The sequence below is a fragment of the Monodelphis domestica genome, chromosome 2 (assembly GCF_027887165.1).
Source record: "Monodelphis domestica isolate mMonDom1 chromosome 2, mMonDom1.pri, whole genome shotgun sequence".
Taxonomy (NCBI): Eukaryota; Metazoa; Chordata; class Mammalia; order Didelphimorphia; family Didelphidae; genus Monodelphis; species Monodelphis domestica.
The window spans coordinates 402,180,785-402,204,390 of NC_077228.1; the positions used below are offsets into that span (position 1 = coordinate 402,180,785).

Consider the following 23,606-nt stretch of genomic DNA (forward strand, 5'->3'; position numbering starts at 1 on the left):
TATTATGTTGAAAAAGAATTGGGCTTAGAGTAGCAATATGGCATAGTGGACAGAATGTCAGATCTGGAGTCTGGAGAACCTGGGTTCAAATGTGGCCTCAGATACTTCCCAGCTATGTGACCCTGAGAAAGTTACTTAACTTCCTTTTCTTTGTCATTGCCCTTCTGTCCTAGAATTGTTGCTAAAGCAGAAAGTATTTCTTTAAAAGAAAAAAGAGTTATACTTGTCTAAGTCCCAAAAGATGAGTGACAGTTATCAGGAAGCAAATTTAAACCTAGGGAACTTTTCAAAACAACCTGAACTTTCATTGGAGATCTTCAAAAAAAAGTTTGATAATCACTTATCAAGACTATTTAGAAGGCATTCTTCAAGGAGTACAGGTCAGAATATATAACCACTAGATCCCTTCTAAGTCTGAAATGTTTTTGAATACTGTGAAGTGTTTAGTGTATTCATCTAGTCTTTCTGATGTTCAAATTCTACCTTGCCAACAATGAGGTATTTAAAGTAATAGCAGTGTCATGTTCCTCACCTTAGAATTCAGTCATATTTATAAGGATATATATATATATATATATATATATATATATATATATATATATATAAGGGATAAGAACTAAAACTGTGATTTCACTGATATAATACAAGTTGCCACTTACTCTGTGGCTTTTCATCTCAGAATTCTACCTAAAATACTAAGAGGTTGAGTCATTTGTCTAGTCACAAGGTCAATTTATATCAAAAGTGAGGATTTAAACCCAGTAACTTCTTTTCCAAAGCCAGCTTTTTACCTGCGATGTCACAGCTCTTTATCCCAGATTTAGAGCATATACATTAATCTTTAATTTTTTTAAATGATCCATTTGACTAGAATCAGAATTAGCCACCTAGGCATTTGCCTCTATTATAAATCAGAAATCCTTTTTAATCAAAAGAAATTAGAGAAATAAAAATCTAATATTTGAGATTGTAGCAACAAATATAAATTATAGTCAACTAATATGATATTAAATGATTACTGTGTGCCAAGAGCACTTAAGACATTTTAATTGTTGGGGACGACAAACATAGAGCTTGTCTGCAGGACAGAGAGAAAGATCTGAGTCCTTAGAGTTCAGTAGCAGAATAGATTTTCAAGGCCCAGGGGTGAATATCACTTTCAGTGGAGAATGTGACTTATCTAGGGTTCAGATGAGCTGCTTCTTTAAAGCTTTAAGGACTGTAGATACCTCTCCAATAAACTATAAACCCATACTGTTTAATATTGCTTTACCTCAGGCTGTCACATAGATCAGATATTTCAAACACACTACTTTTAAACCACCAATACAGCCCAAATGAGACTAAAATGTAATGGGAGGGGCAGCTAGGTGGCACATTGAGTAAAACACCAGTCCTGTAGTCAGGAGTGCTTGGGTTCAGGTATGCCCTAGCTGTGTGGTCTTTCAGGAAAGTGACTTAAGTCCATTTGTTTAGCCCTTACCCTTCTATTTTAGAGTCATTACTATATTAGAAAATAAGGGTTTAAAAAAGGCAATTGGGAAATATTTAACTATATAAATAAAAATATAATAGAACAAAGATAATATTAATATGTGGTTTTCCAAGTCAACATGTGATCTAGAAAGATCCTTCTATATACTTGAGCAGCTCCCCTTTTTTTTTGAGTTTGGCATCTCTAGTGTAGATATACTGTATCTTTTGGACAGCCCTTAAAGCACAAATTCTTAGTAGAGAACTTCCACATTTCTCTAAACTATAAACACAAGCATTTCTAAGTTTTCAATGTTATCTCCTCAACACAGGTGCAAATCATGAGTTTTAGATGCTGTAGCACTTAAAAGGGAGGAAACATGTTATCCTTTGCCCAGGAAAAGTGCTTCCCCACCTCTGATTAGGAGATTGCAAGTGGAAACTCTTGAGTGCAGTTCCATAAGGAGTATCAAAAAGCCTTATAAACAAAATGCTAGTATATGTTATATTGATTTAGTTATATAGTAACCTAGTAATATGGAAGGAAGGTGATTGTTTAGAAAGTTTATTCTTTTGTCAGAACAGGGAAGTAGTGGAGTGGACTGTCAGGGAAATGTGATAGCAGGTGCTATAAGAAGTCTTCAAACCCCCAGAGCTGTGGGGCTTGCCAGGAAGCTCCCTTCCCTTTGGGGCAAAGCTACTTAACTTTTTTTCTTTCTTTTCTTTTTTTCGTATCACTAACTCCCCATCAAAAACAACAATAACAAAAAAATTCAAATGAATTAAAAAAAACTCAAAGGATTATAAAGGAAAATGATAGTTAAATGAAGTTATCAAAATATTAACAAAAATAAGTTCAAGAGCCCCCTGAAAGCTATTTGAAGAATCCCTGCTATGGGGCATTTAGAGATGTGCACAGTGTTAAAGTCTGTGGCTTCATTGTAATAATATAATGATCTTATAAATAATAATAATAGAAGACCTAAACTTAAATCCTGACTCAAAAGTTTTTACTAGTGTGTATCCATAGACAAGTCACTTCATTTTTTGCTTCAGTTTCCTCATCTCTAAAATGAGTTGGGGAAGGAAATGGAAAACCATCCCAGTCTATTTACCAAGAAAACCCCAAATGGGGTTATAAAGAGTTAGACATGCCAGAAACAACTCAACAATAATAATAACAAACATTTTTATAGGGCCTGTTGTATGCTATTAACTGTGCTAAGTGCTTTACAAATACCTCATTTTATCCTCACAACAATTCTGGGAAGAAGGTATTTATTATCATCATTCCCATTTTACATTAACAGAAACTGAGGCAAACAAAGATTTTTGACTTGCCCAAGGTTACACAGCTAGTAAGTGCCTGAGGCTAGATATTTGACCTCAGGTCTTCTTGCTTTAAAATTCTACTATCCATTGCACTGCCTAGATGCCTACAGGGAATAAATAATGAAATCCAGAAAGGTAGATTTTTGTCTTTTACAACTTAAGTGAATCATAAGTAGCTGAGTTCATTTCCAGGGTTCTATTTTGTAATAAGAATGCCTAGAGTGGCATATTATGCATTTATATAAACTATTGGTTTTTCATTATTGTAAATGAATGTTAGAATTTTCTAGAAGGAATTGTGGAATTGTGATTTTAGGAAAATTCTTGTGAAACTTTATTAAAATGTACATTTCGTTATCTGTTCCATAGGCTTGTAATTGTAGTTTGGTGGGATCCTTTGATTTCCAGTGTAATGCAAACACTGGCCAATGTTCCTGCCACCCAGAGTTCTCCGGCACAAAATGTACAGAATGCAATTTGGGCCATTGGAACTATCCTCATTGTAACCTGTGTGACTGCTTCCTGGCTGGGACAGATGTATCAACTTGCAACTCAGAAACTGAAAAATGTGCATGCCTTAATCACAATGGACAATGCACTTGTAAGGTACACACAGCAAAAGCCCAGCAATGAAAAGCCTCACTGTTGTTTTTCCACTTCTCAGTCTTTTTCCTCATTTTGTTTTTTGTTTATTCCTATTCCAATGAATTTAAAGGGAAATCACCAAAGAAAATATGGTACGTAGCACCCTGCAGATCTGAGATCAAAATTCCACTTTTTTTAGGTAATAGATTTTCTTTAACCAAATCCAAATGAAATGGTTGGGTTCCTATTGGGATGCTATTTGGTAAAGATTTCATGGACATCTTTACTGATGAGAAACATCAATAAAGACAAGGCAAAAATCTTGAGGGAGACTTTGCTTAATAATATCTTTCTGCCCATTCAAAGGGCAAAAAGTTTGAAATGACAGAAAAGTGACGTGAAACACATTTACTCTCACTTAAACAGCACATACCTGCTGAACATCACATCTGTGAGTTAAATAATAAGTCACATTAAAAGCAGCTTCTCCTAAAAATGGATCAGCAATCATGGTTCAAAGCAAAATGCTCTTGTTGCTGTGGGAGTGCAATATCATCACATTACCCAGCACCCCTGACATTATAACAGTGACTATCTGAACATTTCAGCCTTCATTAATATTGTTAAATGATGTGGAAAAATAATCAATTAAAAAGGCAAAGAGGTATTTTTCCCTTTAGATGTTTCTGCAAAAATCAATTCCACTCTAAATACAGTTAATATCATGTCGGAGGTATTCTGACTACTAGAGATAAAGACCCTGAATTGAGGGACAAAAGAAATGAGAGAAGGAAGCCCTGCAGGGTGGTTATGAATCGGCTGGAGCCTTTTTCTGAAGGAATACTTCTGCCATCAAGGGAGAGCATATACAGTGTAGATACAAACTCTCCCCAGCATTCAGTCACCAAGCATCAGCTTGGATCTTGTCATTTATATGCTGACCCTGTCTCAATATTTGTTTACATTGCATGGACCTCAACATGGTGTTCATTATTTTTATTGTGCTGTTGAAGTCTAGTGAGTCTTTCCTATTGCTTTCAATGGAACTATTATACAATCTGTTGCTTAGTTCTAAAAGCACCTCAGCAATATACATATTTGTAAATAAAGTATTTTATTGTGCTTATGTAACAATGCTGTTGACACCAATTATACATGCCATTGGAGGCATGATTTAATTTCTATCATAGTCTGAAAATCCATACCCGTAACAGTCCATTCAAGGACAATTTCCCCTAGATCTCTGCCTTTAACTCCTATTGGGATTTTCTCTCTAGGTGAATGTGGAAGGTGTCCACTGTGACAGGTGCCGGCCTGGCAAATTTGGACTTGATGCCAAGAATCCACTTGGCTGCAGCAGCTGCTATTGCTTTGGCACAACTACCCAGTGCACTGAAGCAAGGGGACTGATCCGTATGTGGGTGAGTAGGGAACTGCTGAGCCGTGTAATGCTATAATGTTATTTCCTGCTGGCGTCTTTTAGTCAGGCACTGAGAGGTAGCTAGGAAATGGCAAAACATTTAAGTAACCTTTTCCCCTGTGTACATTTAGAAATAGCGAAGGGACCATGTTCCATTAGACAATCACCATTGGTGCTTTCTTTATCTGAAAAGCAGTACATTTATTTTTTATAACGAATAAGTGACAAGAGAATATACTCATCTTCCTTTAATTGTGTCTTAGACTTTCCTTTCTTAGATGTTCTTAATTTTTACATTGTTCAAAAGATTTTTTTAATCATTCATTCCCCCCTAGTGTATTATTCTGTTCATGCAACATAAAAGTTAAACAGACTCGTTGTCTGCTCTCTTAAGTGTCTATATCCTAAGACATGTCATAGTGACTTACTCTGAGCAACAATAGCACCTCCTCAGCACAGAGAAAAAGTGACTATAGGTAGATACAAAAGGCCCCATTTATTTTATGGATAGGCAACGTAATAGGTATTTTGTTCTGTCATTTTTCAGTCAAGTCCAACTCTTCTTGATACCATTTTGGGTTTTCTTGGAAAAGATTGTAGAATAGTTTGCCATTTCTTTCTCCAGATCATTTTACATATGAGGAAACTGAGGCAAACAGGGTTAAGTGACTTGCCCAGGGTTACATAGGTACTATGGGAGACCAGATTTGAACTCATTTCTTTCTGTCTCCAGACCCAGTTCTCTGTCTGCTATGCTACCCAACTGTCCCTTATAATACTTGTAACAATACAATATATTATAATTATTATATAATATACTTATAAAAGTATAGCTAGCCAGCATTATGTAATGTATAAAGCTGACCTGAAGGTTGGGATGACCTAAGTTTAAGACTTCTCTTTGGCATGTACTAAGTGACCATAAACAAGTCACTGAATCTCTCAGTAGCCCAATCACTTCTCTTAGACTATAAATTACAGAACAATTACTAATCCCTGACAATAAAAGGATTTTTCTTATTGGGAATTCATTACCCAAAATAAAAGCATAAATCTAGCCATATATATATATATATATATATATATATATATATATATATATATATATATATATATATATATATATATATATATATATATATATATATATATGGATGGATTAGATATATAGGGGTAGGGAGGGAAATTGTCACCTTACGGTTAACATGGTAATAAAAAGCTAGGTGGTGGAATGGATAGAGGTGGAATGGATAGAGGATCAGTCCCAAAGACAGACTGACCTGTATTCAAGTCCTGTCTCTGACCTCTACTGAGTGTGTGATTATGGTCAAGTGACTTAATTTCCCTCAGCCTCAGTTCCCTCATTGGTAAAATGGGGATAATAGTAGCACCTGCCACAATTCTGCTGTAAGAATAAAATTACATATATATGTATATATATACATATATATAAATTTTCAAACCTTAAAACATTATTATATAAATATTATTATTATTATTATTATTATTATCTATTAGAGTAATCCTTGGACAACAGACATATAATCTGCATTAAGCCTTGTAATCAAAGCTGTTTTCATATTGGTATCTAACCTGTCAGAGTTTATACCTTTCTGCCATGATCTTGGGGAGGCCAGAGCATACTTTAATGAGATATAAACAGACTCTATTCAAGGATGCTAAATAGATACTCAGATAAAATAGATGTTAGGGAAGGAAGGGAGGAGGGAAGGAAGGGAAGAAGTAGGGAAGGGAGGAGGGAAGGAAGGAAGGAAGGAAGGAAGGAAGGAAGGAAGGAAGGAAGGAAGGAAGGAAGGAAGGAAGGAAGGAAGGAAGGAAGGAAGGAAGGAAGGAAGGAAGGAAGGAAGGAAGGAAGGAAGGAAGGAAGGAAGGAAGGAAGGAATAGTTAAAATTATTTGTGGTTGGACTCTGAATATTTATATAGGTGGTGGCCAGGGATTTAATTTTTAAATCCCAAAATAAACTACTAAAGTAAATGGAATTTATGGTAGTTTATTCACAATAGAGGGAAGATATTAAGGAATGAAAGAGGAGAGAGAAAGTTCCAACTGGAATCTCAAATCGAATATCTCTTCTGGCCTCTGGTCCTCTTTTTAAAGATCTTTTTCTCTTGTGTTACCTCCCCTAAATTTCACGGCTACCAATCACAGAAGACACTCTTCTCCAGGACTGCCCACTCTTTAGTTCACACCTTCTTTGGTTAGATTACACCTTTGGGGTTAATTAACACCTTTTGTGGTTATTTCACCTTTTGTAGTAGATCTACATAAAATACTGAGTTATCACCTTTTGGGGATTAAAATCTAAAAATATATTGCGGATTACAATTCAACCTTTCCAATAAAGGAAGAGCTAAGTACCTTCATTGTTACAATCAGGGAATTACAATTTAATATTCATAATAATGGAAGAGCTAAGTTTCTTCATTATTACAATCAGGAGATAGCTAAATTCAATCTTCACAGAAGGGAGGAAGGAAGGCAGGAAGAAAGGCAGGAAGGCAGGAAGGAACGAAGGAAGGAAGGAAGGAAGGAAGGAAGGAAGGAACGAAGGAAGGAAGGAAGGAACGAAGGAACGAAGGAACGAAGGAAGGAAGGAAGGAAGGAAGGAAGGAAGGAAGGAAGGAAGGAAGGAAGGAAGGAAGGAACGAAGGAAGGAAGGAAGGAAGGGAAGGGAAGGATGGGAAGGAAAGGAGGAAAAAAGGGATGAAGGGGGGGAGGGAGGAAGGAAGGAAGAAAAAAAACTTTTGGGACAGCATAATAAATGAAAAGAGGGACTCAGTGTCAGGATGACCTTAACTGATAAGTTAGCACTATAAATTGTAGAGTACTCCCTAATCTTCAATGATAGGAGTTTCCTAGCCATGAATCCCTTATATCTGTGAATTCACAGGCCTAGAACAATAACAAAAAAGGAGGTGGGGTGTAAACATGCATGTGCTATTTCCTACTAGTTTTCCTCCAATAATACTTCATGGAATGATGATGACCCTAACTCCTTAAAGTTTCTATCAGTGGATCACTAACTCTACAAGGTCTTACCAAGTTGCCAATGCTAAATGAAAGGGGATAGTTGTACTTTGATTAATATGGTAACATGAAAAGTGCAAATTCAAATACCATCCAGTCCAGAACTGAAAAAAGAATCCTACCAGCAGCCTGAGGAGGGCAATCAAAGTGGTGACCTGCCAGAGAAGGCAGAAGCTAGCTCCAGTTCCTTAAACTAGGCCTGAAGAGAGCATGATCTAGTCTTCACCTGTCAGAAGAGCAGGGAGAAACAAACATCTCTTCAAGATCATTGCTTAAGAGACAGGGTTTGGTCTGAAACCAGAATCACCACTGAATCCACAAGAAGTGGTCCTCTGCACTTGCCAGGAGCCTGGACTCAATAGAAATCTTCCATAATGTTTTGTGGCCTCTAAGGGCTATGGCAATAGACTCTCTCAGTTGGGCATATTCTAAGAAGAAACAATGATTGGGTCCAAAGATTGCACTCACATAGTGCCACCAAGAGATGATGGCAAAAGCCAGGGTTGTGGCAAGACAGCAGTATCTTCCAAACTTTAGAGGGACCAGGACTAAATGACCATGTACTCTATCCAAAAAATTCCTAATCTGAAACTGAGACTGGAAATACATATAAATAGAAGAAAACTCCACCTATCATGGAAAATAGACCTGATTATTGACTCTATTTCTGCTGTTCAAGGAAAAACTTAGATAACCTGAAAGAAGCTCATTACCAGGGTACATATGGGATCATGAATTGTTTAGCTACAAAAATTCTCAAAGAAAATCTTAAAAAAAAAAGTCCTAGGAAAGTTGCAGTCTGCTTCAATGAGAAAAAAAAAGAAACAACTGCTATAAATATCGGAAATTCTTAAAATACTGAATTATGAATATTATTTAGACATGTATACATTCAATCATTATATTATTTACACTTATGACATATAATGCAGGTTATTCTATGTCTTCTCCCACTCACTTCCTTCTGCCTCTTACTCTTCTTAGGAAAAAGGAAACAAAAGGCAAACTCAACTGTGCCCAAGATTCACATAATCTGTACTTGTCCCTAGGCAATTTGATGTTAAATCTCTCAGAGTATATACATTGTTTGGGATATTAGCCAATAAGCCAAGAACTTACACAAATGCACACAATCCCTACTCACTACAATGACCATGCAAGGGAATAATCCTCAGGCAAGTATCATGAGAGTATGACAGTTCAGTTCCCAAGTGCCCCTCAACTGCTTCCCCATCAACACTGACTCTTTGCTTTCATGACAAGTCCTCTGTTTAGTGAAACCTCTGCCTATGACATTCAGGCTTCCAACCATCTTTGACACAGATACTAGCATTCTGCCTGCTTTATGGTACTCTTGAAAACATCAAACAATGTGGTAAACAATTTCTCCCCTTTTCAGGAGGCCCACCACAACCACATAGTGACAAGTGGCTAGGGAATTATTTGAAGAATATCATAGCAAACTTCCTCACCACAACACCCCCACGCTGTGAAACATCTGCAGTTCCTGGCAACATATAAAGCAGGTGCTAGACACGGGGTTGGCAAAGATGAAAAATTATGTCCCTTCATGAAACATCCATTCTGAAGAGAAGAGTGGAGTATGATAGAGAGGGGAAAGTGCCTGACAATATCAGAGGAGCTGAGTTGTAAATCCTAGCTCATTTAACTGGGTAACTTAGACAAAGCATTTCATGACTCTAAGATTTGGTTTTGATTATTGTTAAAATGTGGAACTTGGACTTTGGTAACCCCTAAGGTCCCGCTAGTTCTAAATCTATTATTTATGATCCTATTATTCTGTGATATTTATACAAATCAGTATGGTGCTAAATAATAATAATTCATATTCATTTAGCTCTATCAATTTTTCCCCTTTCGATACACATGAGAAAGGAAGAGAAATTAGAAAAGAATGTATTTACTTTCACCTATGGGGGAGGAAAGGATTGATTTAATGGAGAAGACAGATAGGCCTTTAAGGAAAGAGGGGACTTAAGTAGTTAAGAGATGCAATCTGGGCATGGAGCCAAGATTTCAGAGTAGAGAAAGCACTCAGCTAAGCTCTCCCAACATTTCCCTCCAAACAACTCTAAAATAATGTCTCAAATTGAATAATGGAGTGGCATAGCCAACAAAAGTTTAGAAGGAAACATTCTCCCAACACCAGACAAGTTAGGAGACTGGAAAGAGAAATAAATCTGTGCCATGGGGATAGAAGCTGACTTCAAGCTCACATGGATGAAACACAAGTGATGGGACTAAATAGAGGCAACAAAAGTAACAGCAGCTTTGAGAGCTCTAAAGTTAGAGATGGAAAAGGACATGGCAGATAGTCAGAGATACAAGAGAGCCTATTTCTAGCAAGAGTCAAGAACATGTCCAGAATGATTGTATCAGTTTATAACTCCACTAGCATAGTGTTCCAGTTTTTCCACATCCTATCCAACATTTATCATTTTCCTTTTTATGTCATATTCACTGGTCTGATTGTATGATAATATGAGTTGGTACTTCAGGGTTGTTTTAATTCATATTCCTCTAATTGTTAGTGATTTGGAGCATTTTTTCATGAGAGATATAATTTTCAAATTATTGTACTACCTGAATACCATGATCAAAGAAAGAGCTTGATATCATATTTCTAGGAATTGTCGAACATACTAGAACTATATGGTAAATAATGAAAATAGTCTACCAGTCACCACCTAAAAGAGATCTCAAAATGAAAAATCCCAGGAAAATTATAACCAAATTTCAGAGTTCCCAGATCAAAAAGAAAATGTTTCAAGAAGATAGGGGAAAAAATTCAATTACCAGAGAGCTTCATTCAGTATCACACGAGTTTTAGCAGCTACCACATTAAAGGAGCAGAAAGCTTGGAATATGGTGTTCCAGGAAGCTAAAGAGAGGGAATTACAACCAAAAATAACCTACTCAGAAAAACTGAGGATAATCCAGAGAAATGAAGATTTAATGAAATAGAGAACTTTTTGACAGTCCTGATGTAAAGACCAGAATTGAATTTCAAATACAAGACTCAGGAAGAGCATAAAAAATTAATATGGTAGAGAAATCAGAAGCTGTCAGAAGCAAAGCAGATACAGCGTCAGGCAAGTTTTCACTCATCACTCAAGACAGTTTAGCAAATACCTGAAGACCAGGGATAGTGGAATAAAAGCAGATGACAGAAAATAGTCCACTATAGCAGGAACATAGAATATATGTAAAGGGGAACAGTTAAAGACATAAATAATATTATACATAAAATACACATGGTATGTATATTTCTTTAATATAATTAGTTTTGGAACTTAAAGTGAGGAAAACTTCAATTCACACTGTAGCTCAGATATTTATTTGTTCTGTAATCCTGAGGAAATTCCTTAGCTTCTCAAAGTCCCCTTTTCTTTATCTGTAACCTGGGGAAGTATTGTTGTAAGTATCACATTATATAATAGGTAATGTGAGAACTTATTATGCATGCATCTGTGTAATATATATAAATATTAACATATATGAACCTCCCTTATATATTTAGAGTAATAATATATCATATGCATGTATCCATCTGATATATATATATAAATTTACTTATATCTATTTAGTGATGGTCACGAATTACTTATAAATATATAATAAAAGTTGTGACCTTTTAAAAACAATGAAGAATTAGAAGATTCATATTTTTAAATTCTCATTTTGCTCATACTCCTTTTTTCCCCCTCTTTGTCATTTTCAGGTAACACTGACCCCTGAACAGACCATCCTGCCACTGGTGGATGAAGCCCTCCAACACACAACCACCAAAGGAATTGTTTTTCAGCACCCAGAAATTGTTGCAGACATGGAACTGGTGGGAGAAGATCTCCATCTTGAACCTTTTTACTGGAAACTTCCAGAACAATTTGAAGGGAAGAAGGTGAGAAATAGAACTTTGAATCTACCCAAGATGAAATCAAAGTTATACTTGAGATAGTATTCTTTGAAAACTCTTACCAAAACATATTTTCTCTTCCCCCTTTATTAGCTTATGGCCTATGGTGGCAAACTGAAGTACACGATCTACTTTGAAGCTCGAGAAGAAACAGGATTTTCTACCTATAACCCACAAGTTATAATTCGAGGTGGTACTCCTGCTCGTGCTAGAATTATCAGTCGGCATATGGCGGCTCCTCTAATTGGACAACTAACAAGGCATGAAATAGAAATGACGGAAGTAAGGTTTTAGTCAGTATTATAAAAAGGTGCCAACTAATGTTCCCATATGTTGCTATTAAAAGGGTATATGTATTTTTTCCCCTTGTCATTAGAATGAATGGAAATATTATGGTGATGACCCACGCACAAGTAGAATGGTGACACGTGAGGACTTCTTGGATGTACTCTATGACATTCATTACATTCTTATCAAGGCTACTTATGGGAATATCATTCGACAAAGCAGGTAACTATTTTTCATAGCTCTGCCATAGGAAGCAACCCAAATTTCTTCATCCAGAATGATTCTGTGCTGCCATTAAGGAAGATTTGTAAGAGAGAAGGGAGAGAGTAATATGTAATTAAGGAGTTTCCACAATGGAAAACTGAAATTGCTAATATACCTACAACATGCCCTAAAGGCAGGAGAATTAGGAAACTAGAATCCCTTTGAAATTCATGACTATGTATCTTGCTCTGATAGTCATCTGAAAACAGGTGCTAGTTGAAAACACAGGAACCCAATGAGCTCCCTTAGGAAAGCAGCAGAGTAGAAGGAGAGCAGAGTCCAAAACTGAGCCATGGCCGATCTGCACAATTAATTTGAAGGGGGGTGGCAGGATCCAGTAAATGGGGACAAAGAAGAAAGCGCTAGAAAGGTAATGAGAGGAACCAGGAGGGTGCAGTGACTAGGTTCTATAGGACCTCACTCCTAATGTCCCTGTCTTGCTTTTTGATGTAAAATAAGCTTTGTAAGTAGCACTGATGAAACTAGCCCAAATGAGAAATACTGGTCTGTGACAAATTCAATTCTCTCTCTCCTCTCATAGGCACTAGGATTTGTTTAACCTATCCAAGCAATTCCATGCACTCCCTTTTTTTCTACTGAGCAAAAGAATGAGCTGGGGAAGCTCTCAGTCTGGAGGAGCTTAATGGGGGGTTTAGGGGAGAGTAGTGTAAGAGGTAAAGGAATAACCATAGGCAAAATCCATGCCCCAGTAATTAAGTGTAAGGGGAAAATTACAATAGACTGGAAATGCTTAATTCAGTATGATCCAGATTTTTACTTATTTCGTAATTGCAGGTAAAATTCAAGAGTCCTAGATCTAGAGCTAGAAGGGATCTAGTCCAATTCCCTCAGTCTGTATATTAAAAAAACAAAAAAACAAAAACAAAAACAAAAAAAAAACTGAGGTCCGGAAAGATTAAGTACTTTGCAGAGGTAGTAAATATCACTCACCTCACCAAGAGAGTAAATGTCAGAGAAGGGATTTGAGCCCAGGATCCCTGACTCCATACTCTTTCCATTGTGCCACACTGTTTCAAAACTTTTATTGAACTTTTGAGTGCCATTGTTTATGGCCCATAAGAAAATTCTATCAAGAAGTTTGTAAAAGATTTGGTACAATAAATTACTGATCTATGGCAAGAAAAATATATCATTTTATGAAACACCACATTGGCAGACAGAATGTAAAAATAGATTAACTCAAATGTTAGCATTATGCTAGACACATAATTTAGCAAAAATGCTAATTCTGTTACTGCATAAAAGCCGCATTGCTTTTCTGAGTGATTTAGGGACTTCTGTTGAAAAATCAGGAGCCCTCAGTTTTTTTTTTCTTCACCTTGTTCATTTGATTTTCTTTTTTATGATTTCCATTCAAAACTAAAAAGTTTTTTTAGCATGAAATTACATTTTGCACAAAATATGGAATAGTAAAAGAATCTGAACTGAAAATGTGATTTCAATTTTATTGTTAATTATTTTAGTCTATCAAGTACAGATCAGATGGCAATAGCCAGAGGCAGAATTGTTGCCTTGGTGTGATGCTTTAAAGCAGACAACAGGTAACTTTGTGATTATGCAATTGTATTATTATGCAAATGTTCTGTGCTGCATTAAATAGCTAGGCAGTACACAGACCATTTTTGTTAGTGGGGCTGATAGGAATAGATTTTGTTCCACATTTCAAGTGAACTTGCTAGAATTCCCTTATATGACTGATTCATTGATCTTTTGTGTATTTTCCTTGACCTCATTATTAATAAAATCTTTTTGTTTTCATTGCAAGCATTATTTGAAGCTTTAATATATTCAGAGTCCAGCATTGTTTCCACCTTGCAGGTCTATAGACCTGACATTCCTTCTTCAGTCTTCCTATCTTTGCATTAGCATTCCCCCCATCCTGTAAAGGTCTCCCTTATCTGCCTCTGAGAATTCCAAACATCTTTCAAGACTGTTCAAATCCTGCCATTTGCAAGAAGTCTTTCCCAGTACTCCTAGCTTCTCAGATTTCTGTCCATCTAATCTGTATATATCTTATGTGTACCTAGTTGTTTATACTTGTAATCACCTCCATCAGAATATGATCTTCTCCAGGGAAATGATTGTTTTTGCTTTTTTTATTTCCCCAGATTGTTTTTGCTTTTTTTTATCTCCCCAGTGCTTAACACCTTTATTCTTGTATAATAAGCATTCATTGACTGATTGACAAAAATATTCACATTCTTATTTCTAAATATGAACCAAGAACTGACTTGAACAGGCAAGAAAGCTGAGGCTGACTGGGAATGATGGGCCAAAGAGAAAAAGAGTAAGGGTTAGCCTGTTTTCATAAGACTGTGCAGTCAGGAGATGTGAAAGTTATGTGTACTTAAAATACCTTCATAATAAAGCTTGATCAGGCAATTAATATGCATCTGTCAGTTGCCCATAAGTGTAAGGCATTCTGCTAGGAGCAAGGAATAGAAAGGCAAAATTGTTCCTAATCCTTGTCCTTAAGGAACTTACATTCCACTGGGGAAACCAACATATTCATAAATGACCATATGCAAAAAAAAATGGATAGGATAATTTTTATTTTCACTGAAGACTTTCTACACATTCTACAGTATAGGGAATCAGGAATTATAATATTGGTGAATATATTTTGCTACTTAAAATTTGGACTTAGGTAGAAAGAACTATAGATGTTGAGCAATTTATTTCTTTTATTTATTTACATTTCTTGTGGGGTTGCAGGAAACAGAAACTTTTTGCATTTCAGTGCTCACTTAAATAGAAGACAGAGTGGGCCAAATCCCTTATGTTGGCAAAACTGTAACTTTCTAATCCCCTGAGATAAATGGCATATTGCAGAAATGTCTGTTACTGTCATCATTCATGCCTCACTTGATTTTTTATCCATTTTCTGGTTTGGTGTGTGTGTGTGTGTGTGTGTGTGTGTGTGAGAGAGAGAGAGAGAGAGAGAGAGAGAGAGAGAGAGAGAGAGAGAGAGAGAGAGAGAGAGAGAGAGAAAGAGAGAATGGAAGATGAAGCTATCATCTAAACCAATAAAATACCTAAAGGTTGGTGGGATGTTATTATCTCTTAAGTATTCTGAGGGTAACCTCACTTATTCCTTATTTCTTCTGACCATTAAAACTTCCATCAAGATATAAGGGGTCTGCATCTCCCTTTCTTATTTAACAGATTCCCATATCTTTTTTTCCCCTTCTAAGTAAGGAGAATATGAGAGGGGAAATAAAAATATGAATTCTGACTAATTGTTCATTTCATTTTGGTCTATCAGTGTGAGGGTTATAATTACTATCATAAGTAGGAAGGCACTTTAATGAGATGGTAGAAAGTGAATGAATAATACTATTTCAATAAAAACCACTTGTATTTGTTATGAGGTTTAAGAAATCAAGCCTCTTTGTTTGCTAGAGATGCATTTTATTAAAGCAACAGCTGTTCATTTTTTCATTTAAAAACTTATTTGAAAAACGATTTCTATGTTGTACTGTTAGTCAATCATGAAATGGTCTGGGTTTATGACCTGCATCCTCTTTTTTAATGTATGCCTCCAAATTGAGGAAATATTAAGGGAAAAAAATGCCAATCTTTTCACTGAAAATAAAATGTTCACACCACCTTCCTTCATTCCCTAATAGAGTTATTGAAGCTATAATCTAAAGAGAATTTTCAAATGATATTGAAGAAATGAGAGGGTTGTACTGGATGCTTTCTAAGGTTTGATGATTTTAAGCACTGACCTTGAAGTTTTCTTTAGGCATTCACACACCTCCCACAGAAAACATGCACATACAAAGATAAAAAGAAGAAGAGCAAGGCCAAAAGCAACAGATAGTGTTCATATTGCACTTTAAATTCTTCAAAGTGCTTTGTCATTTCTTTTAATCCTCACAATGCTGGAATTTGGTGCTATTATTATCCCCACTTTACAGAGGAGAAAACTAAGGCAGTTAGTGGTTAAGTGGCTTGTCCAGAGTCACATAACTAGTATCTACAGAAGGATTTCAACTCCAGTCTTTCTGACTCAAAGTTCAATCACTGTACCACCTACATCATTCCAGGTCAGTATTTCCTATAGGATGACCTAGGCAAAGATTCATAGCCTGGGATCTGTGAATTTGATTCTTCTAATATTTTCATAACTCAATTTAGTATGATTGTTTCCTTTGAGTTCTGTGTGTTTTAAATTTTACTCAGTTAAAACTATTTCTCCCAGAAAGGTCTATAGGTTTCCTGAGTGCCAAAGGTCACCATGACACACACACAAAAAAAAAATGATTAAGAACCCCTGACAAAGGAAATGCTGCATGGTTCTTTAAAGGGCTTATAAAATAAAGGGAAAAGAATTAGAAAGGTAGTAGCTTATAGGAAGATGATAGAAACTCACAGGATCAGTGAACATCAACAGTAACACTCTGAAAAGAAAAGAATAGAGCAATTTGTTATTAGAAGCAGGAATAGTTTATCAACCATGGCTATCTAATGTGAAAATTATCCCATGAAAGGGTGGAAAATTCATTCAATGATTGAAATATGTTGTCCACATGACATCATGCGGATGAGCTAAATGTCTCATTCTTCAACTGAATGTTTTCATTGAGGAAAGAAAACTGTTTAAGAAATAGAGAAAATTGTATACGATAAACCCAAAGATCCCAGCTTTTGGGACAAAAATCCACTATTCGATAAAAACTGCTGGGAAAATTGGAAGACAGTGTGGGAGAGACTAGGAATAGATCAACACCTCACACCCTACAACAAGATAAATTCAAAATGGGTGAGTGACTTAAACATAAAGAAGGAAACCATAAGTAAATTGGGTAAACACAGAATAGTATACATGTCAGACCTTTGGGAGGGGAAAGGCTTTAAAACCAAGCAAGATATAGAAAGAATCACAAAATGTAAAATAAATAATTTTGACTACATCAAACTAAAAAGCTTTTGTACAAACAAAACCAATATAACTAAAATCAGAAGGGAAACAACAAATTGGGAAAAAATCTTCATAGAAACCTCTGACAAAGGTTTAATTACTCATATTTATAATGAGCTAAAGCAATTGTACAAAAAATCAAGCCATTCTCCAATTGATAAATGGGCAAGGGAAATGGATAGGCAGTTCTCAGATAAAGAAATCAAAACTATTAACAAGCACATGAAGAAGTGTTCTACATCTCTTATAATCAGAGAGATGCAAATCAAAACAACTCTGAGGTATCACCTCACACCTAGCAGATTGGCTAACATAACAACAAAGGAAAGTAATGAATGCTGGAGGGGATGTGGCGAAGCAGGGACATTAATTCATTGCTGGTGGAGCTGTGAACTGATCCAACCATTCTGGAGGGCAATTTGGAACTATGCCCAAAGGGCGACAAAAGAATATCTACCCTTTGACCCAACCATAGCACTGCTGGGTCTGTACCCCAAAGAGATAATGGACACAAAGACTTGTACAAAAATATTCATAGCTGCGCTCTTTGTGGTGGCCCAAAACTGGAAAACGAGGGGATGCCCATCAATTGGGGAATGGCTGAACAAACTGTGGTATATGTTGGTGATGGAGTACTATTGTGCTAAAAGGAATAATAAAGTGGAGAAGTTCCATGGAGACTGGAACAACCTCCAGGAAGTGATGCAGAGCGAGAGGAGCAGAACCAGGAGAACATTGTACACAGAGACTAATACACTGTGGTATAATCGAACGTAATGGACTTCTCCATTAGTAGTGGTGTAATGTCCCTGAACAACTTGCAGGGATCCAGGAGAAAAAAACACCATTCATAAGCAAAGGATAAACTATGGGAGTGGAAACACCGAGAAAAAGCAACTGCCTGAATACAGAGGTTGAGGGGACATGACAGAGGAGAGACTCTAAATGAACACTCTAATGCAAATACTATCAACAAAGCAATGGGTTCAAATCAAGAAAACATCTAATGCCCAGTGGACTATGGGGGCTATGGGGGTGGGGGGGAGGAAAAGAAAATGATCTATGTCTTTAACGAATAATGCTTGGAAATGATCAAATAAAATATATTTAAAATCTAAAAAAAAAAAGAAATAGAGAAAATTGTATCTGGAAATTTACTGAGATGTTGAAATGCCATAAAATATTAACTATAGTTCCTGAAATTATTAGACATACCAAAATAGCTTTAAAATTTGAGACTATTTTAGGCAGAAGACTGAGTGTGTGTGTGTGGTGTGTGTGTGTGTGTGTGTGTGTGTGTAGAGAGAGACAGAGACAGAGACAGAGACAGACAGAGAGACAGAGAAAGAGCAGAAACAGAGACAGAGAGACAGAGACAGACCGAAACACAGAGACTATAGACTAAAGAATATACATGAGAGATTCCTCTTTCAGGATTTCCCAGAGTACTTCTGATTGGGTATTTACTGCTCTAATGAACTCTGTTTATTTTCCATTTCCAGAATTTCTGAGATTGCAATGGAAGTAGCTGAAGAAGGAGCTGTATCAGCATTAAGTTCAAGAGCTCGCTTGATTGAAAAATGTGACTGTCCCCTGGGTTATTCTGGCTTGTCCTGCGAGGTAGGTTAGCTTCTGTTGAATGATTTGGCCTTAATAGTTATCAGTGCTACTCTTTTCACTTACTGAGCTCAAAACTTTCCTTCTAATTTCACTTGAATCAACCTTATTTCCTTGCAAACTCCTAACTTTATTTCCTTTGATTCTTCCCTAATGCTATAAGTCTTAGGAGCTGGGGGAGGAAAGAAAAGGAAGAGGAAGTAGGAGAATGTTAAATGAAACCTACTAATAAAAGCCATGGATGAGTAGAAAAGGTTTTGACAAAGTTTAAAAGGCTTGTAAGAATATAGGAAAAGAGACATATGATTGAAAAAAATCCAATTACTCTAACTTGTCTATTATCTCAAAAGAGCTAGAAAATTCTCAACCATAAATTATATGTACAGTGTATACCTCTAACATAAAATAATGGATTTTAGATCCTGAAGGCATCTTAGAGGCTATCAGTTCTAACTTCAAACCCCCAATGTTACAGATAAGGAAACTGAAGTCCAAAAGTTAAGCAACTTAGACAGGGTCACATAGCTATTAAGTGCCAAAGACAGGATTTGAATTTAGGTCTTTATAACTCTAAATCAAATGCCTTAATCATTAGACCATACTGCATAAATATCTTATAATTTATCCATCCAAAAGGGTATTATATCCTTCAGAGCACACTAATCACTTTGAGAGGCTATAACCTTGGCCAGCAATGCTACCATTGGTCAAAACAGTTTTCAGACACTTTTTAGAAATTTTATCCAAAAAACCACCACAGTACATTCTTTTCAACATACTCAATAATGAAATATTTTCATTCATGAGATTATGTGCTTAGAGCAAGAGAGGATGTTGGAAGACATCAAGTTCAACCTCTCCATTTTACAGATAAACTGAGCTTGACTCAAAGTCTGTGACTTGCCTAAAATCACAGAGTGATTTTAAGTGATGTGATATGGAAATCACTTTAAAAGACTGATATATATTAATTTAAGGTCGCCAAGGAATTCAGCTATGTAATTCCTAAATGAAAACTCAAGTCAGCAGTCAACCTTTTATGGATTTTTTTTTAAATTACTAACAGGAGGAAGAAAGGTATGAGAGAGAGAGAGAGAGAGAGAGAGAGAGAGAGAGAGAGAGAGAGAGAGAGAGAGAAAGGGGAGAGAAGGGAATAGGAATAGGGCTTAAATACCACCTCTGCTTAGGTTGGGCCAAAGGCCCAAGGCCTTGGATAGCCAAGGCAAAGAAAAGAGATCAGTCCCTATCACTCACATGACCAAAATGGAGAAACAGTCTCAGGGCCTCCACTCCAAGCAAACAGCCTCCAACCACCACACTCTCCCTCCACACAGGAAGTCCCAGCCTCCTCAGCTCTCCTCTACCTCACTTCCTGTGTCTCACCTGCGCCTATGGTGGCTCTAGCTTAACCCAGGACCACCCAGAGGTCTGTCCCCTTTGCACATGTCTGTTGAAGGTCATATTCTCAAATAATTAAATCTTGAGCTTTGCTGCAGCCCTTCCTAAATCCTGTTACCCTGAGTAGGGTAGAGATTGTAGTTTCCAAAACCTGATTCTGTCATTCCAAGTATCTCTGTTGTTATTGATCAGGAAATAGCCAAATCCCATCCTCTAAAGAATGGTTTGAACAGGGTTGAGTAGTTTTGAAATTCACAGTGGAAATGCTGAGATTTGAACTCAGATCCTATTACTCCAATCCAGTATTCTTTTTGGATGTGAAATCTGAAAATCAACAGAAATCCATTTTAGAACAGAGTTTGGTACATAAGGGTCATCATTATGGAAGAAATGGAATATAAGAATACCTCAAAAGACCAAACTACAACTGATGAAGTATGTATGTATGTATGTATGTATATATATATATATATATGTGTGTGTGTGTGTGTGTGTGTGTGTGTGTGTATTTTAATCCATGAAACAAAAAAATAATTTTTTTTTCATTTCAAAAGAAGATAATAAAGTTTTTTGCATCATTTGACATTCTGTTTCTTCTAATAGTAAACTGGGAGTAAAATGTCATAAGGGATCAGAAATAAAGATTTATCCTAAAATACATAGTTTGATTTACTTATGTTATGTATAATGTGGTTCTGAAAGGAGAAAGAGATCTGAAACTGTTTTGAGCAATAATGGTTTCATTAAAAACCCAGCTTCCTGGGGAATCTTAAAACTATAAGAAATTCTAGCCCCAGGTCATGAGGGTTTGCCTTGATTTTGTGTTCTGTCATCAAAGAGTGGAGGGATAGATGGATGCCCCTGATCCCTGGGTATTCCCCATCCTAATGTAGGCAAAGTGCCAGTGTCAGTTCCCTGTCCCCCTTCTTCAGAGTCAACATCTGCTGAGTCAAAAATCCTCAACTCCTCGTATTACTCTTAATTCTCCACAGGGCTGATGAGTACTATCAAACCATGGCATTCCTTCTACTCAGGAATCTTTAGTGAATCCCCATTTACTCTAGGTTGAAAGACAAACTCCTCTGTTTAAAATTTAATGGCAATAATCCATTTTCACTACATCTTTTCCAGATATTTTTCACTTTGCCCTTTTTCTCCCTACATACACATATAGTTAGAATATATGGAAGCATGATATTTACAGGAGCATGTGGTTGTGCTCATAACATATATACATATCCATATTCACAGAAAGAGAATTTGTGAGGTCTAGTCTTTCACTTGTGACATTTAATCTTTTATTTCTTATGCTAATTGATATGACTCTGTACTATGCCAGTTAGCACAGGAAGAGGTAAAAGCCAGTACTCTCCAAGCCCATATTAGGTAAAGAACCTGTGATTGTCATTACCATGTTTAACACTGAATTAAAGTATTTATGATATATGCCATTAACTTTGAGTGAGCCATTTCCCCTCTCTATGTCTCAGTTTACTTATGAGTAAAATGAGAGTTTTGGACTAGAAGATCTTGAAAGTCCCTTCTATATCAGACAGTCTAATTACCAATGATTGTCAAACATATTCCAAAAAGTGGAAAGAGTTGACCTTCAAAGCCTTTGAAGAGTTAATGCTATTTTATTTATATCAACTTTCCTTCCCCAAAACCACAGTAATTCCTTCTGAATTCACATAAGAATAACCTTATGCCAAAAATAAAAACAAAACAAAACAAAATCTACAGTTGCTGATTTTCTATTTTTTTCTTTTCTTTTTTTAAATTTTACTTAGTCAATTTAGAACATTATTCCTTGGATATAAGAATCATACTTTTCCCCTCCTTCCCCTCTCCCACCCTTCCCAAAGCCAACACTCAATTCCACTGGATATTATATGTGTCCTTGATCAGAATATATTTCCATATTGTTGATGTTTGCACTAGGATGTTCATTTAGAGTCTCCCAATCATATCCCCTTGACCCATGTATTCAAGCAGTTGTTTTTATTCAGTGTTTCTACTCCCACAGTTTTTCTTCTGAATGTGGATAGTGTTCTTTCTTGTAGATCCCTCTGAGTTGTTCAGTATCGCTGCATTACCACTAATGGAGAAGTACATTACATTCAATTGTACCACAGTGTATCAGTCTCTATGTACAATGTTCTGGTTCTGTTCCTTTAGCTTTGAATCAATTCCTGAAGATAATTCCAGTTCCCATAGAATTCCTCCACTTTATTATTCCTTTGAGCACAATAGTATTACATCACCAACATATACCACCATTTGTTCAGTCATTCCCCAATTGAAGGGTATCCCCTCATTTTCCAATTTTTTTTCACCACAAAGAGCACAGCTATGAATATTCTTGTACAAGTCTTTTTCCTTATTAACTCTTTGGGGTAGAAATCCAGCAGTGCTATGGCTGGATCAAAGGGCAGATAGACTTTTAACACCCATTGGGCATAGATCCAAATTGCCCTCCAGAATGGTTGCATCAATTCATAACTCCACCAGTAATGCATTAATATCCCAATTTTGCCACATCCACTCCAAATGTATAACTTTCCTTTGCTGTCATGTTAGCCAATCTGCAAGGTGTGAGGTGATACCTCAGAGTTGTTTTGATTTGCATCTCTCTGATTATAAGAGATTTAGAACACTTTTTCATGTACTTATTAATAGTTTTGATTTATTGAACTGAAAATTCCCTATTCATGTCCCTTACCCATTTATCAATTAGAGAATGGCTTGATTTTTTTGTACAATTGGTTTAGTTCTTTATAAATTTGAGTAATTAGACTTTTGTCAGAGGTTTTTGTTATGAAGATTGATTCCCAGTTTGTTGCTTCCCTTCTAATTTTTGTTGAATTGGTTTTGTTTGTACAGAAACTTTTTAATTTGATGTAATCAAAATCATTTATTTTACTTTTTGTAATTTTTTCTAACTCTTCTTTGGTTTTAAAATATTTCCTTTTCCCAAAGATCTGACATTTATACTATTCTGTGTTCACCTAATTTACTTATAGTTTCCTTCTTTATACTCAAGTCATTCACTCATTCTGAGTTTACCTTGGTGCAGGGTGTGAGATGTTGATCCAAACCTAATCTCTCCCATAATGTCTTCCAATTTTCCTAGGAGTTTTTATCAAATAGAGGGGTTTGGTCCCAAAAGCTGGAATCTTTGGGCTTATCATAGACTATCTTGTTGAGGTCACTTTCACCAAGTATATTCCTGTCTCTTAGCCAGTACTATATTGTTTTGATGATCACTGCTTTATAGTATAGTTTGAGATCTGG

The 23,606-nt window shown here is 36.2% G+C and overlaps 1 protein-coding gene across 1 annotated transcript in view; it reads left to right on the forward strand.

Moving 5' to 3' along the window:
* The window catches only part of LAMA2 (laminin subunit alpha 2), a 923,420-nt gene that overhangs the window by 666,168 nt on the left and 233,646 nt on the right, over positions 1–23,606 (forward strand). The window contains exons 23-28 of the mRNA XM_056818751.1: positions 3,175–3,411; positions 4,668–4,811; positions 11,603–11,782; positions 11,891–12,079; positions 12,174–12,307; positions 18,800–18,917. Of these exons, the coding sequence (XP_056674729.1) occupies positions 3,175–3,411; positions 4,668–4,811; positions 11,603–11,782; positions 11,891–12,079; positions 12,174–12,307; positions 18,800–18,917 (1,002 nt within the window). The remainder of the gene's footprint in view (positions 1–3,174; positions 3,412–4,667; positions 4,812–11,602; positions 11,783–11,890; positions 12,080–12,173; positions 12,308–18,799; positions 18,918–23,606) is intronic.